Source organism: Procambarus clarkii, chromosome 16 (genome assembly GCF_040958095.1).
Source record: "Procambarus clarkii isolate CNS0578487 chromosome 16, FALCON_Pclarkii_2.0, whole genome shotgun sequence".
Lineage (NCBI taxonomy): Eukaryota > Metazoa > Arthropoda > Malacostraca > Decapoda > Cambaridae > Procambarus > Procambarus clarkii.
The window spans coordinates 27317212-27334871 of NC_091165.1; the positions used below are offsets into that span (position 1 = coordinate 27317212).

Below are 17660 nucleotides of genomic sequence, written 5' to 3' on the forward strand. Positions count from 1 at the left end.
GGGTGGTGGCAGGACCGGGAAACAAGATGATGGCCACACCGAGCTGCTTTCCTCACAACCGGTTTGCTCGTCTGACTCTCAGCCTGTCACGCTGCTTTTCTCTCGCTAGGATATTTGACCTGCTGTGCCTGCCTGTCTGCTTGGAACACTGCTTGCCTGCTTGCCTGCCTGCCTGCCTGTCTGCTTGGAACACTTCCCGCCTGTCTGCTTACGGCACTGACTGCTTACCTACTTGCCAGTCTGTGAAGCAGGAGTGGGCGGGACAGCGGACGCCGGAGACCGTGACGAGGAAGGAGGGAGGACGCAGCAAGAGGTGTACCAGATATGACCTACAGCACAACACCCTCACCTTCCTCGCCTCATAATGTCCTCCGCCGTCCCCGGGACCGCTACACCACCTGACACTTTCTTCAGCCCCTTCCCCAATCTCTCCTCCCCCCCACCCTCAGAACCACAGGTGGGTAGAGGCATCACTACTATCACCAGCATTTTCGAGCTGTTCATGCCCGTGCCACCTCTTGGGTGGCTTAATCTTCATCAACCAATCACCACCAGCATCACCACCCACATCTCCTGTGCCAGGTAAGTACAACGGGCTCACCATAACCGGTGCTGCTTGGAATTTTTGTTCCGTGTAGCTGAAACTAACAACAACCAGCATCACCACCACCACCAACCACCAAAATTTAAATAGTACAAAGACTTGCAACAAGACTGGTGCCAGAGATACTAGGATTAAGCTTTGAAGGTAAAGGAACTAAATTTCACAGCCCTAGAGGATAGAAGAAACAGAGTGCATGATCACGACGTACGAAATACTGACGGGAATGACACAGTGGACAAGGGCAGCCTCTTCAAATTGAGAGAGAGAGAGAAAGTAGGACAATAGAACACAGGTGGAAGCTGGAAACGCAAACGAACCAAAGGAATGTAAAGAAATACTCGTACCACACACACAGATCACAATAACGTGATGCATCAAATGAACAAAATCGACTGTCGTAGCTCGGTCGATTAAGGCAGTGTCTGGGATGCTACCGGACGCAGGTTCGAATCCTCGTCACGGCCCTTCTGGATTTGTTCAAATACTCGTACCCCCCATACAGGTTGACAACAAGTAGAATTCAGTGAAAGAAAATTATGTGGAAGCCACCTCCATCCACAACTTTAAAGCCAGATTGAACTAAGAATTTGAACGTCAGAATAGTTTAACTGTAACACAACAAGACTATTAGGCGGGCCATGATGAACTCGACCTCACTTCGTAGTAGACACTGTTAGACAAGTACTGTTAGGTGAGTACCACCACCACTCAGACCGGTCAAGTGCCACCCCGAGGCAGCTGGCACCCCCCCCCCCCCGCCTCAGATGGCAGGCCCGGGCACTCAGCCAAGATATTCCTTGTTCTTCAACACAGTTGAGAACACAAGGCGTGAGAATGGCAACAACTTGACCTTGTAGCAAAATAGAATTGACAAAGATATTAAAAATAAACAGTTAATAATAATTACTTTGCTATAATTAGCAACACATTTATATAAACATGAGTATTAATTCTAGGTCACAAATTAATTAATTCACATATTAATTCTCAAGTCACAATCGACTTGAGAATGGTCCAGGACGGACCGAAACGTCGTCGTCCCTTCACCTTCTAGTGTGTGGTCTGGTCAACATACTTTAGCCACGTTATTGTGACTCATTTCCTGAGAGAACCAACAGTAAGCTACACCACCTTCCCCACCGTTCACCCTCTCCTTCCTTATCTTGATACCGTCTTGGGGAAGATCACTCCCTCTGTTACACTCCTCAGTTTCGCTTCCGCCAATGCAATGATGTGTGGCTATTTTTCTGCTACTCTTTATTTGTGATTACATTTTCATTTGTGTGCTACTTGGGCTGGACGGTAGAACGACGGTCTCGCTTCATGCAGATCGGCGTTCAATCCCCGACCCGTCCAAGTGGTTGGGCACCATTCCTTTCCCCTCCGTCCCATCCCAAATCCTTATTCAAAGTGCTATATAGTCGAAGGCGAATTATCAGGCGAAGTTTTGGCGCCTTCCCGTGATAATTCCTCTCGTGCACATAACTTCAATGTTACTCATCGCTATTGGGCTAATTTGGTTCTGGCCAAGGAATAGTAGTTTGGCTACTCCTTACCCAGTTGTAACAGCGGAAAGAGTGTGTATATATATGCTGATCTAGCCGCTCCTGCCTGTTGCTACGGATGGCTGCCTCGTCAAGCTGGGCAGCTCAATTATATTTTGCTGTGTGGACCTGTCTGTTGCCGGGCTCGGTGGATCGTGTGTGGTGTTTGTGCAGTTGCTGGCCCTCTCCAGGTATGTCTGGCTGGCTCGACTTCCCTGCCTCCTCGTCCATATCGAGGAGGACGTACTAATGGCTAAAGTACTCTTCCTCGTCTTGCCCTACAACCCCACACACCCCCATCTTTTCCACCAGAATATTCTGAGAAGGAAGGAAGGGGGAGGGATAAGGAAGGGGTAAGAGAAGGATGATGAAGGGGGTAGAGGGAGGAAGAGGCAAGGAGATGAACGGGAAGGAGATAAGAGAGGTGACCGCAAGAAAGAGCAGGACGGGCACACAGCCTGACATTCATCACAATTAGGGGGCAGCACCGGCGGTAAAACTGGTTAAAATCCCTCCAAGGCTCCGGTAAATACTGCTCCTGGCCTCTGTGTGTGTGTGTGTGTGTGTGTGTGTTTACTAGTTGTGTTTACTAGTTGTGTTTTTGCGGGGGTTGAGCTTTGCTCTTTCGGCCCGCCTCTCAACTGTCAATCAACTGTTTACTATTTTTTTTCCACACCACACACACACACACACACCCCAGGAAGCAGCCCGTGACAGCTGACTAACTCCCAGGTACCTATTTACTGCTAGGTAACAGGGGGCACTTAGGGTGAAAGAAACTTTGCCCATTTGTTTCTGCCTCGTGCGGGAATCGAACCCGCGCCACAGAATTACGAGTCCTGCGCGCTATCCACCAGGCTACGAGGCCCCACGAGGCTGTGTGTGTGTGTGTGTGTGTGTGTGTGTGTGTTTCACCCTCCCTCTCTCTCTCTCTCTCTCTCTCTCTCTCTCTCTCTCTCTCTCTCTCTCTCTCTCTCTCTCTCTCTCTCTCTCTCTCTCTGTGTACGTGTTTGAAGGGCTGTGAATATGCCTATCATACCTATTTATTTGTGGAGATCGAGACCCAGCTCCTAGGCCCGCCTCTTAACTTACAATCATATTTTCATCACAGTTTGATAAACCGTTACTGTAATTTCCCTTAATTTGTTACCTTTCAGTAGTTAAAATGTGAATAATTTCATAAATAAAAAATGCCAGGTGTAATTCTGCTGATAATTTATATTTATCGCAAACGTAATTACCAGTCAACCTGTACCCTCCGTCCTTGCTGATAAGGGAGTTACCACAAGACAATTCCTCCACTGTCTACAAGTGCCCTGCTCCCCACCCCCCCCTCAACCCTCGCCCTCTATACCACTCACCTCAAACGTAGCTATGGTAGCCACCAGACGACCTGAACGCCATCCCACTTTCCCTCTCAAACATTTGACCCCATGTTATAAATCTTAATCTGTACCCACTCTGGTATACATGGACTCACCCCTGTAACCACTCTGGTATACATGGACTCTCCCCTGTAATCACTCTGGTATACATGGACTCTCCCCTGTAACCACTCTGGTATACATGGACTCTCACCTGTAACCACTCTGGTATACATGGACTCTCCCCTGTAACCACTCTGGTATACATGGACTCTCACCTGTAACCACTCTGGTATACATGGACTCTCCCCTGTAACCACTCTGACATACTCTTACAAACTTGTGTAAAGAATCATTCAGAACCTCGTATACCTCATATATCAGACCAATACTGGAGTATGCGGCTCCAGCGTGGAGTCCATATCTAGTCAAACACAAAACGAAGTTAGAAAAGATTCAGAGATATACAACCAGGCTAGTCACCGAGCTGAGGGGTATGAGCTACGAGGAAAGATTACTGGAACTAGACCTCACGACACTGGAAGCCAGAAGTGTTAGGGGGAGACATGATCCCTACCTATACAATTTTTCAGAGGAATTGACAGAGTAGATAAACTATTTAGCACGGTGTGGTACGCTAACAAGGGGACACAGGTGGAAACCGAGTACCCAAATGAGCGTGATGTTGGCTGCCCTCTCGTCAAACAAACACAGCACTGATCCCTTCCCTAACAAAATCACCCTGCCCCCTGCCCCCCCAAGACCCGTCCGTCTCACTCTTTTACCTTGACAGATATCTCACAAAAAAAACGCAAAAGAGTGCATTTCGCTTTATGCCTGCAGGCTAAGGAACGGGATTGCATAACCGGTTTGATATGTGCCACAGCACCTTCCCCTGCCCTGCCCCTCCCCCCCCACTATCAACTCTCCACCTCCACCAGTCTTCCCCCCCCCCCCACCCCCGCCAAGTCCAGCGACCTGTTCTCACATGTACAAGACACACATTTATTCACTGAATACACATTATATCGTGACTATAATTACAGTAGCCCCTTAGGATCCACGTGTTAACGTTCAGCCGGCTGGCTTGAACGCCTTCACGTGTTGTCACCTTTACTGTAAGGTTCGTGAGTGTGAGTGTGTGTGAGTGTGTGTGTGTGTGTGTGTGTGTGTGTGTGTGTGTGAGTGTGTGTGTGTGTGTGTGTGTGTGTGTGTGTGTGTGTGTGTGTGTGTGTGTGTGTGTGTGTGTGTGTGTGAGTGTGTGTGAGTGTGTGAGTGTGTGAGTGTGATTTCGTGAAAATGTTTTACTGTAGGGTTCGTGAAAATGTGACATTCGTCACCCTAGCAACGCCGGGTATCTCCTCTGGGACAAATGGACCCGTTAACAAATAAATATTAAATAACTAGGAAACGAGAAAGAGCGAATGAGGCACAAGAAGAGCCATAAGGACGCACCGTTGAGGCGGGGGGCACGGCGGCCTTACCCACCAGCCTAATACTGACACATAACACACACACACACACACACACACACACACACACACACACACACACACACACACTTTACAAAATACTCCTTCCCTCCCTCCTTTATTTCCCGAGAGATCCAGCAGTAAGCTACACCACCTTCCCCACCGTTCACCCTCTCCTTCCATATCTTAATACCGTCTTGGGGAAAGATCACTCCCTCTGTTACACTCCTCAGTCTCGCTTCCGCCAATGCAATGATGTGTGGGTTGTTTTTCTGCTACTCTTTATTAGTGATTCCATCTGCATTTGTGTCCAACCACTTGGACACAGAGTAGATAAAGTACCCTCTTTATGTCCCTCCCTCCCTCCCTTTCCTTCTTCGCGTCCTCTAATAAATCTGTCGCTTCCAGACTAATTAAATGCATAAATGCTTTAGTAAACATAGAACACCAAACAAATTAAAATGTCAACACCAGATGCGGCCAAGACAAACACAGCATCGACAAACAAGAAACATTTGGAGTGTACCTTACCTGTTCTAGCTCCGGGGTGAACCTGACGGGTCTCAAGTAGTAGCAGATGACTATGACGTGGATCAGGTTGATGAGGACGAAGATGGCGTTCCAGAGGAAGGTGTCGAAGGCGCAGAGCACCACCCACCCCCAGAGGCTGAAGAACATGCAGCCGATAGTGAGGGTGATGCGTAGGTACAGAATCCCGTAGATGCCATTAGGCGCCAGGTACGACAGGAAGAGGAATATGTTGGCGAGCTGGAAGTAGATATGGTTGATCGGAAGCCAGCTGGTGCAGACGGGGAAGTCGGTATAGGTAATGCCGCCCATCTTTATGATGCCTTGGATACCGTGGCTGTTAGGGAAGCTGGGCTCTGTGGTGAAGGTCGTGGGCGCCGGCGTGGGCGTCGTGCCGCCCGTCGTCGAGGATATCGTGGAAGATGCCGAGGAAGAGAGATTGAACCCATCTTCGTCGGTGAGGTTGTTGGATAAGAGCAAGATGGAAGCAATGGTGGTGACGATGGGCTCCAGCACGGTGCTGTTGAAGCCCATGGTGGCGGAGATGGTGTTGGTGGTGGAGTGGACCCAGGGGGGTAGGAGCGAGTATGCCTGCGAGGCTCGCCACACAACAACAACACGCACTAAGAGTTGCAGTGGACGCCGGGCTCCAGGAGCTACACCCGGGTGTGCACGAGGGGCCAACTGACGCTGGCAGCCACCATCGTCCAGCGCGACACACACACACTCACTCACTCACACACAGTCTATGTACACTTCTGAACCAACACCACCTCCCTGGCTATCCATATTGGCACTGAAACACTCCACGCGTATATTATGACACTTACAATTGCAAACTGTTCAATTCCACCGTTGGCAGGACAACATCCCAAGTTGTCGTCGCTCCCTCAGGAATCCTCCGTCAAGTTTCCTGATCTTCTCTCACAGTGGCCAAGTAATCCTCGTAGAGTCATCCACATTCTGGTGAAATTATTCTTTCTCAACACCTACATTTCTAGGAATAAATTATTAGCTCATTAACAACACAATGAATTTCCAAGTGGCCAACTAGACGCATAGGCCTAAGATTATTAAGAAACTACTTGACACAAAACTTGGGCGTTAGTGACACGCGACTCATGACTAGGTACGGGTTACCCTGGCGTATATTTCAACCTCGTACGAGGCATCAGCCGCTACGTCACCTCCCGCTGCTCATCACAACCCGACAAAAGCCAGTTTCATTTCAAGAATCAGTGCAGGTTCCAGCTGGTATAAGAGGAACACCAGTCGAGAGGTGGTCCTAGGCTCCTGCTTGGCCCAGCCGACATAAACTGAGAGCGGGTGTGGCTCAGGGACCTCACGCCACAGTATCGTCTTCCACACACACACACACACACACACGGCAGGTGTGGCTTCGGGGCCCCTCACGGCAGGTGTGGCTTCGGGACCTCACGGCAGGTGTGGCTCAGGGACCTCACGACACAGTACCGTCCTCCACCCGCTTAATTACCGTAATGTGAAAAATAATTACTGCCGTTTTCTTCACAGGGGACGATGAGAGGCCAAGGCTACAATGTGGGTGACTGGTGGTTCCTGTGTGTCGGCCTGGCGGGTGGGCAGTGGTGGGTGGGTGGGTGGGTAGGTGGGCCGGTGGGCAGTGTAAGGTAGTAGCCACGCCCACATGCACCTGACCCAGCCCTCTTTACGCCCACACCTGCAAGGAAAAAAATAACATTGCTAGTTATTATTGCATTTATTAAGATCCCTCGGAGTTTTTGACCACACACTTACAGGCTTAAATACTTGGCTCACCACGATATCCACCCAGCTTCCTCCCGACCCACCCACCCACCCTAGAAGCGTCACCAAGAAGAGTGTGGCCCACATGGGAGATACTCCCATGTGGGAGTGGGAGGTACTCCCATATAGGACGAGCCACAGTAAACGAGGAAGGACCATACTCGGGATCACTGCTAACAATTTATTACAGACTGGAAACTCTAGTTTGTATTTGTGTGTGATATATAATAATATTCCTAAATCTGTTAATACGACACAAGGAGGAAACGTTTGTGCCCATTACGTTCTTGTAATGTACATACGCATTTATAAGCAACTTATTACACTCTTCTAATGGATATATACCCATTTACCAGCCCATCATCCTAAAATGAAAGTACTTATAGTAACTATGTGGGTCAAAAGTACCAATATATGCAGTAATGGACCGCCAGAAAGTTTGGTTTTTGTATTAGTGAATTTGGACAAACCTGAAACTTTTCAACATGACCTGACCTGACCTCTCCTAGCAATCCTAGACCTAATACACGCAATCCCAGGCCTAATATGTATGTGCTATACTAGGCCTAAGAATATTTTGGTTTTCAGCATTATTTTTTCCGGACTCTTAAAGTTAATAGTACAAAAAAAATGCTTTACCGGTGGTCATCACTATACACTGTACTTTGGACCAAAACTATCACCATTTCAGGAACATCACCATTGAATGAAGATTCATTTAGAAGCAATTTATTTCGTTCTAATGTACATACCCATTTACAAGCAACTTATTACGCTCTAATACACTCTCCCATTTACAAGGAACTTTTGAAACCAAGTTGAGAGCTGTCGAGCCGCACACACCAGCACCTTGCGCTATAAATACAACCCTGGTGAGTGGTTTGGTCATCATATCCGAGTCACGTTATTGTGCCCCAGCGTCTGAATATCAACCAGACTGGCTTCCAGGAAAGATAGAGAGCTCTGCGGTAAAGGGACGTCCCGAAGGTGATCCCTCAAATCAGGACACACAGGTCGGGGCCCTTGAGGCGATCCGGACTGTAGACTGAGGGATTACGGCAGAGCCCGTCTCTACTGGCTGGTATTAAACGGCATGTGCAGAGAGCCTTTAAAAGGTGCCTCCAGTCGTCAAAAGGACATCAGTGATGTCAAGACGAGAGGCACAGTGACACTCTGGCTGGTATGTAGGTGTATATGTGCTGTACTCGAGGTTAAACGACCGTCTTCAAGTGAATGAATTATCAGGATAAAATGCCTGGCCATTACGACCCCTTGGAAGGGGTCTGGATAAGGATTTGGGATGGAGCAGGGGAAAGATATGGTGCCCATGCATTTGGACGGTCGGGGATTGAACGCCGACCTGCAGGAAGTGAGACCTTCGCTCTACCGTCCAGTCCAAATGGTTGGGCTGAAATGTTTAAGGAAGGGCGGCGGCGGAGCAAGTCTTGGTGCTCCGTGTGTGTGATGGTGGGGGGGGGGGGAATAGAGACAGACAGAAGGGATCAAAGCAGACAAAGCACACAGCAGATAGCAGAGGCCGGAAGTCAGCAGAACAGCAGGTAAAAGTTGCGGATACAATATGAGGCACCTGTAAGATAAGGCTGGCTGTTCACCCAGTACATACTTCCACCCTCATATTTCCTCTCCATAGAACATAGTGTTTATTCAGGCGATGAGTCACAATAACGTGGCTAAAGTATGTTGACTAGACCACACACTAGAAGGTGAAGGGACGACGACGTTTCGGTCGTCGTCCGCCAGAAAGTTTGGTTTTTGTATTAGTGAATTTGGACAAACCTGAAACTTTTCAACATGACCTGACCTGACCTCTCCTAGCAATCCTAGACCTAATACACGCAATCCCAGGCCTAATATGTATGTGCTATACTAGGCCTAAGAATATTTTGGTTTTCAGCATTATTTTTTCCGGACTCTTAAAGTTAATAGTACAAAAAAAATGCTTTACCGGTGGTCATCACTATACACTGTACTTTGGACCAAAACTATCACCATTTCAGGAACATCACCATTGAATGAAGATTCATTTAGAAGCAATTTATTTCGTTCTAATGTACATACCCATTTACAAGCAACTTATTACGCTCTAATACACTCTCCCATTTACAAGGAACTTTTGAAACCAAGTTGAGAGCTGTCGAGCCGCACACACCAGCACCTTGCGCTATAAATACAACCCTGGTGAGTGGTTTGGTCATCATATCCGAGTCACGTTATTGTGCCCCAGCGTCTGAATATCAACCAGACTGGCTTCCAGGAAAGATAGAGAGCTCTGCGGTAAAGGGACGTCCCGAAGGTGATCCCTCAAATCAGGACACACAGGTCGGGGCCCTTGAGGCGATCCGGACTGTAGACTGAGGGATTACGGCAGAGCCCGTCTCTACTGGCTGGTATTAAACGGCATGTGCAGAGAGCCTTTAAAAGGTGCCTCCAGTCGTCAAAGGGACATCAGTGATGTCAAGACGAGAGGCACAGTGACACTCTGGCTGGTATGTAGGTGTATATGTGCTGTACTCGAGGTTAAACGACCGTCTTCAAGTGAATGAATTATCAGGATAAAATGCCTGGCCATTACGACCCCTTGGAAGGGGTCTGGATAAGGATTTGGGATGGAGCAGGGGAAAGATATGGTGCCCATGCATTTGGACGGTCGGGGATTGAACGCCGACCTGCAGGAAGTGAGACCTTCGCTCTACCGTCCAGTCCAAATGGTTGGGCTGAAATGTTTAAGGAAGGGCGGCGGCGGAGCAAGTCTTGGTGCTCCGTGTGTGTGATGGTGGGGGGGGGGGGGGGGAATAGAGACAGACAGAAGGGATCAAAGCAGACAAAGCACACAGCAGATAGCAGAGGCCGGAAGTCAGCAGAACAGCAGGTAAAAGTTGCGGATACAATATGAGGCACCTGTAAGATAAGGCTGGCTGTTCACCCAGTACATACTTCCACCCTCATATTTCCTCTCCATAGAACATAGTGTTTATTCAGGCGATGAGTCACAATAACGTGGCTAAAGTATGTTGACTAGACCACACACTAGAAGGTGAAGGGACGACGACGTTTCGGTCCGTCCTGGACCATTCTAAAGTCGATTGAAAATGGTCCAGGACGGACCGAAACGTCGTCGTCCCTTCACCTTTTAGTGTGTGGTCTGATCAACAGTGTTTATTGTCACTACTCACATGTGTATATATCACTGGTCGGTCGGACCAGGTTGTCACGACCACACCTGGACCTGGTAATCACCAGGAGGCATCCAATCAGTCCGTCTGCCTATCAAGTTTCAGACAGCTGATAACAACAGCAGCAGCAGCAGCAGCAGCAGCAACCCCCACTCAGCCTCCACTGATAACATCTCGGACGGACAACAATTTCATCTTTGTCCAACTTATCCGTTCTAATTTACCTTATTTCAAAATATTTTCGCTGTATGTATGTCACAATCCCTGCTTGATCGCGCAAGCCATTAATCACTAAGAACTCTATTTGACCCGGTCAAGAACCTATCATTCGAACCCATGACGTCCAGGATCACCCCTAAACGTAACACAGTACCGTGACCACCGCACCATTGATCGTCTATGGTGGTGTGTGTGTGTGTCCCTTTGTGTGTACTCATCTAAATGTGCTTCCAGGGTCGGGCTAAGCTCCGCCTTGCAAACGTTCTTAGCTTAATGCAATGATTCATTTCTCACGCTTTAATCATATTTACACTTAAAATTCTGAATCGAATTAGCTTCAACGACTTTTGCATCTAATCTGTTCCAGTTATTGCCATCTCTAACACTAAACAGTTCTTGCGTGCGTGTCACTGAAATAAGCAACAGCCTGATGGACCAAACTCTCACAAGTCAAGCCTGGCCTCGGGCCGGGCTTGGGGAGAAGAACTCCCAGAACCCCCATCAACCAGGTATCAACCAGGTATCCAGCCCCACACCATCTACTGTGGTAAGATGTCACTGAAATACAGCCCTAGACCATCTATTGTAGTAAGGAGCTACTGAAATACAGCCCCACACCATCTATTGTGGTAAGATGTCACCGAAATACAGTCCTAGACCATCTATTGTAGTAAGATGTCGTTGAAATACAGCTCCACACCATCTATTGTAGTAAGATGTCACTGAAATACAGCCCCAGACCATCTATTGTAGTAAGATGTCACTGAAATACAGCTTCACACCATCTACTGTAGTAAGATGTCACTTAAATACAGCCCTAGACCATCTATTGTAGTAAGATGTCACTGAAATACAGCTCCACACCATCTACTGTAGTAAGGAACGGGTGGAGCTGGAACAGGTGTGGGACAAGAATAAGGAACACGTCTATGGAACAGATGGAGATAGGACGGGCGGACACAGGGACGGAGGGACAGCGGGCGGGAGCGTAAAAACCCATGATGGAGCACAAATAATTGTTTGTTTTGTGTGGAGTGTTTACACGCTAGCTCACCTGAGCCCTGCTGGGGAAGTGTTTGTTATTGCCTGTGCATGGTTGGAGCGCCCGCCTCTTACTTGGACACACGTCATCCACACAACTGGAGGGAGGGAGAGAGTGTAGCGAGGGAGGGTAAAACACACACACACACACACACACACACACACACACACACACACACACACACACACACACACACACACACACACACACACACATTCCTGAGCCCAGTAGGCTCAGGAATCTGTACATCAGTTGATTGACAGTTGAGAGGCGGGACCAATCATGTCTTCTTCAACTCCTCTGTCTTCCAGCGACGTGCGGTTCAATTCACGTAGCCTTTCGTCGTAACCCATACTTCATTGTTCCGGGACTACTCTGGTGGCATACTTTTGAACCCTCTCCAACTTCGCCTTGTGCTTGTGTATGAATGAACTTCACGCTAGAGCCGCATACTCCAGGATTGGTCTGACATATGTGGTATATAGGGTTCTGAATGATTCTTCACACAAGTTTCTAAAAGTTGTTCATATGTTAGCCAGCCTCGCAAGTGCCGCTGGTGATATCCTTTTTGATGTCGGCTTCAGGAGACAGGTTCAGTGTTATGTTTACTGAACGGGGTGAGAATAGCTTGAGCTACCTCATCCCTTTGTGTGTATTTTACATCAATAAACTTATTTCAATTTCAGTTCAATTTCAGTGTTATGTTGGGCGTGGGGGAGCGGAGAAGCCATTTTGTGAGGTTGTTGAGTATGAAGTTAGTAGCGAGACGGACATGTCAGGAACCTGTTCTCACACGTCATCCTCTCGTTATGCGATACCTTAGTAACTTGTTGTGTGTGCGCGTGTGCGTGTGTGTGTGCGTGTGTGTGTGTGTCCTTGTATTCACCTATATGTATTTACACGTACGAGACCTTGAACAGTTGTCCTGTTTCACTGACATCATCTATGTACATATATAATACTGGCTTAAGTAATTAGCCGGGAAAGCGTAATACCTATAGAGAGAACTAAACATTTTATGAGACAGCAAGTAAGTAATTACCAAAAAGAAGGCACCAAACCGGGAAGGCTATGTAACAAGCGAGACAGCAAGGTTGAAGATAACTACTCATGTACCCACCTGTGGGGAAAAAAATCCATGCATTTCGAGCTTCATCGAGTTCCACGACAATTGTATCACGATTCGGAGAGAGAAAAGACTGGGTGGACCGCATCTTCTTTGACTGTCAAAAAGCATTTAACACTGTCTTCCACAAAGATTGAAACAAGTTGAAACCAATGAGTGTCCGGGATGATACTGGACTGGCTTACAAAGTATTCCCAAAATAGTAAAACATAAGGTTGTGATGAGAGGAGGTGTCGGAATGGAGGAAAGTGACAAGCGGGGTCCCGCAAGGTTTGGTAACTAAATCACTAGTGTTCACGAGTATGGTAAACAACCATTCGCAGGAGAGGCAGGATTGTACATGTGAATATTTGCAGATAAATACTGAACCGATGAAAAGGCCGAGGACTGAGTAGGACAGCACAATGCTACAGGAAAACTTGGACAGACTGCACGAATGGTCAGACACATCTCTGTAACCATGATATATATGTACTTCCGCCTACAGTTTAGACCTATTGTCTTATGTATGACCCTCTGTCCTGCGTGACAGTGAATACCAGCATTATCCTCACTTAAGACTTAATCGAAATCCTCAGATTAGGCAAAATTGTAATTAACTTTGTCAATAAAGATGTTAATAATAATAATAATCTACTGGAGTTTAATCCCCCGAAAATAGATGGGAAGGAAGAGTAGGAGTGAGAAGATGGCGAGCGAGGGGTAAAGAGAGAGGAAGAGAAGAGCAAAGGGCAGTAAGGTGAGCGAAATTTGGAGTGTACACGTAAGGAGGAGGAGACAAGTATAGGGAGGATGAAGGTTACGATGTAATGGAAGGAGAGAGAAAGGAAGTCGGAGTGGTTGGCGAAGGGGGAGTAGAGGGAAGAGAGGGGGGGGGGGAAGGAATGGTTCCCACAATAATTACCTGGTTAATGCCCCTCACCACACACTGCCTTGTTCTTCTGCAGGCGGGGTGGGAAGAGGTGGTTTTGCCATGCGAACCACTAACGATGAACCACAACACCTTGCTGCCAAACTGAATAGTTCTACACTCACGCACAAATGGGAAGGTCGGCTGTGTATTTCTGAACTGCCAGAAAGCTTTTGACACAGTCCCTCACTGGAGACGAAATTGCATATTATACAACAGACTGGAAAGCACTGGATTAGATGCATTAACAAGCAACAGCAAGTCATTAGGTGTACAGATGGAAAGACATAACACGTGGAGTCCCACAAGGAGGTGTTTGGACCCAAGTGGTCCCTGCTAAAGGCGAACAATTTACCTGGGGAAACAACCCCTTACATGATGACAAGACCACACACTAGAATGTGAAGGGACGACGACGTTTCGGTCCGTCCTGGTCCATTCTCAAGTCGATTGGTAACAATCGACTTGAGAATGGTCCAGGACAAGACCACACACTAGAACGTCGTCGTCCCTTCACATTCTAGTGTGTGGTCTTGTCATACTTTAGCCACGTTATTGTGACTCAACAACCCCTTACATGTTGCTGTTTGCCAATGGCGTGAAATGTAAGAGAATAAGGAAAGAACTGAAATGTTATAAGACTTCAGCAGGCTTCAGGAATGACCCAACAAATGAAAAGGTGTGCTGGAATTAAGCCATGTAATTACTAGGTAATGTTGGTTCAGTTGAAAGAAACGTCAGAGGACCACTATCTCCTCAAAGGGGATAAATTCTAGCACAGGTGAGAAAAAGACGAATGTGGTATAGATCGTATACCGAACTTATCAACCTAGGCACCCAGAAATGAGATAACACCGCTGGAACATTCGAAAAACCGCACTGGGGAATCTGAATATATCCAGAGGTTAGTCACAAGGCTGCTCCCAAGACGAAGAAATCTGGGATGAGAGAATAAGCTAAGAGAATGGAACCTCACATAGCTGAAGAAATAGACGAGACCAGATCACAACGTACAAGATATTCAAACATTACAAACTATACATGAACGGTAGGTTTGGCCTGCGCGGGAACACAACGGTAAGCGACTGGTGTCAACTGGAAGCTCAGACGAGCCAAAGGGATGTCAGCCAACTACGTCTTAAGCGTCCATCTGGTCACCACTTGGTCCGGGAGACATCTCCCGTCACGCAGGGTGCAGTCGCGCCTCCACAGATCTCCAGTATCAGCTCTTGATACTGGTAATGGCTCAAAAGGGCCACCACGTACGGGCTATTCATGCCCGTGCCACCTCTTGGGTGGCTTAATCTTCATCAATCAATCGTCTTAAGCGTGCGTGTGAACAAAGGGAACGAGTTAAGTATTGGTGGTGAACTTTCTGTGTGGGTTCACAGGGAGAGATGGTGACGCAGCACCGCGTGGGAAGGAACTGACAACTAAGAGGCGGCCACGAAACTTGAAATTGAAATAAGTTTATTGAGGTAAAATACACACAAAGGAATGAGGTAGCTCAAGCTATTCTCACCCCGTTCAGTACATCGTGTTAATACATACATAGACACACATCACAAGCAATAAACATATTACCAAACATTCTGAGAGATAAACATCTACATTTCCTGCCACGAACTTGATCTCCCGGGAACACGGCTAACTAAGAATAGACAAATCGTCAGCCTTTTCACTTAACTACCATCACGATTCCCCCCCCCCCGCAAGTCGTAACACAAGCTCGTGGACAAAATACATCCACTAAAGGCTAAATGTTTTATACAAAAGGTTTCCTGTGCGTAAGGAAGACGTCAGACTGCTAAATGAAGTCTAGTTCCAGCGCAAACTCACTCACCAAAAGACCTAAAATTACCCCTCTAACCCTCAGGAGGGCTGACGCGGTTCCTACCCAATGGGAATAACCATGTCAATCAACAAGCACCCAAGAGCACCAATAAACAGTGGCTCGCGGATTTGCAGAGAAAGCCACTGAACCATCCAACGAGCCCAGCTTGCTGGCTTGCTTCACAACATCAGTTACATTGCGATTGACAGCCAGCAGGAAGGTCAGTGGCTCACGCTGATAGAGGGAGGCAGGCAGGCAGGCAGGCAGGCAGGCAGGCAGGCAGGCAGGCAGGCAGGCAGGCAGGCAGGCAGGCAGGCAGGCAGGCAGGCAGGCAGGCAGGCAGGCGCTCCCTCTCTCTCTCTCTCTCTCCTCAGGGACCATACTGCCATTTCCTCCCCCCCTTCCCCAGCCGGGCGCCCCCTTCCCTTTTGTCCCTTCTTCCCAGCCTTGATGAAACACTTATTCTCCTTCAAAAATAACAAATAAAATGGGTATTGTGATGTAAAGTATCTTGCTTTATCGGGATTTGTGTTTGTGTGCACTCGCCTATCTGTGTGTGTGTACTCGCCTATTTGTGTGAGTGCACTCACCTAGTTGTACTCCCCTAGCTGTGCTTGCGATGGTTGAGCTCTGGCTCTTTGGGCACGCCTCTCAAATGTCAATCAACCGATTTCCCTCCCCAGGAAGCAGCCCGTAGCAGCTGTCTAACTCCCAGGTACCTATTTACTGCCAGGTAACAAGGGCATCAGGGTAAAAGAAACTCTGCCCATTTGTTTCCGCCTTCGCCGGGGATCGATCCCAAGACCCTAGGACTACGAATCCCGAGCGCTGTCCACTCAGCCGTCAGGCCCCGGGGCAGCAGGAGGGGGGATGCTACAGTATGGCACAAGGGAAGGAAAGGAAGGAAACTATCAGGAGAAAGCACCAAGCCATTACGACTATATAGCCCTGGGAAGGGGTCAGGATATGGATTTGGGATGGGAAGAAGGGGAAAGGAATGGTGCCCAACCACTTGGACGGTCGGGGATTGAACGCCGACCTGCATGAAGCGAGATCGTCGGTCTACCGTCCAGCTCTAGTGCGTGGGAGGAGACGTCAGCAACATCATGTACCAGTAACGCCGCGGGGGTAATGTAGGAGCCGCCGCCCTCGTCCTGGTGTATATAGTGCGGAGGATCACACAAGGCTCAAGCCCGCACTACGCTCATATTGGCGCGTCGGGGAATTTAGCTTTCTTCTGGCGGAGCGGCGACCTTGTATCTCCCTGGTGGGGGGGGGGAGGTAGTCATATTGAAATAAGTTTATTGAGGTAAAATAATACACACAAAGGGATGAGGTAGCTCAAGCTATTCTCACCCCATTCAGTACATCGTGTTAATACATACATATAAACACATCACAAACAATAAACATATTACCAAACATTCTGAGAGATAAACGTATTGGTTTCTTCGAACTGCCAGGAGTCGTTTCGAGACGAAGCTTTTGTTAAATTTAAAAATGACCTTGTTACAATAATGCCTACTAACATTATGACCAAAACATCCATTTCTTTGCGCGCCCTAAATAAATTCACAATCGCACACGTAAGACGAATCAGCACAGAGATCTGACGCATAAAAAGCTACCAACACTCCAGGGATGGTCTATAAGATGGCTACTAGATTTCAACAACGACAAATGCGACCTTATGGGGATAGGAACAGGAGTGAGCGAGCCTAAATACAATACAAAATGAAAGGGAGGCAGTTTCCTACACCAGGAGACATTTGGGAGTAAACATGGCCAGAGACACACACCAGCAGAATATCGTGAGGCAGTATTTGCCAAGCTGGCCAGCGTCCAGGTAGTCATCTGCAGCTTAAACATGGCTCGTTTCTGAGCTGAGGGGACTCGTCTATGACCACACTGGAGGAGAGAACGGGCAAAGACACGATAACGACATAAAAGATACCAACGGGAATTGACCAAGGGAAGGGAACTATCAGGGTAAAGCACCAAGCCAATACGACTATATAGCCCTGAAAAGGGGTCAGGA

The 17660-nt window shown here is 47.9% G+C and overlaps 1 protein-coding gene across 7 annotated transcripts in view; it reads right to left on the minus strand.

Moving 5' to 3' along the window:
* LOC123759992 (popeye domain-containing protein 3) overlaps positions 1-17660 on the minus strand; it is a 143931-nt gene that overhangs the window by 114843 nt on the left and 11428 nt on the right. For all 7 annotated transcript variants that reach the window (XM_045745296.2, XM_045745300.2, XM_045745299.2 and 4 more), the window contains exon 2: positions 5516-7211. In XM_045745296.2, the coding sequence (XP_045601252.1) occupies positions 5516-6046 (531 nt within the window). In that variant the 5' untranslated portion in view covers positions 6047-7211. The remainder of the gene's footprint in view (positions 1-5515; positions 7212-17660) is intronic.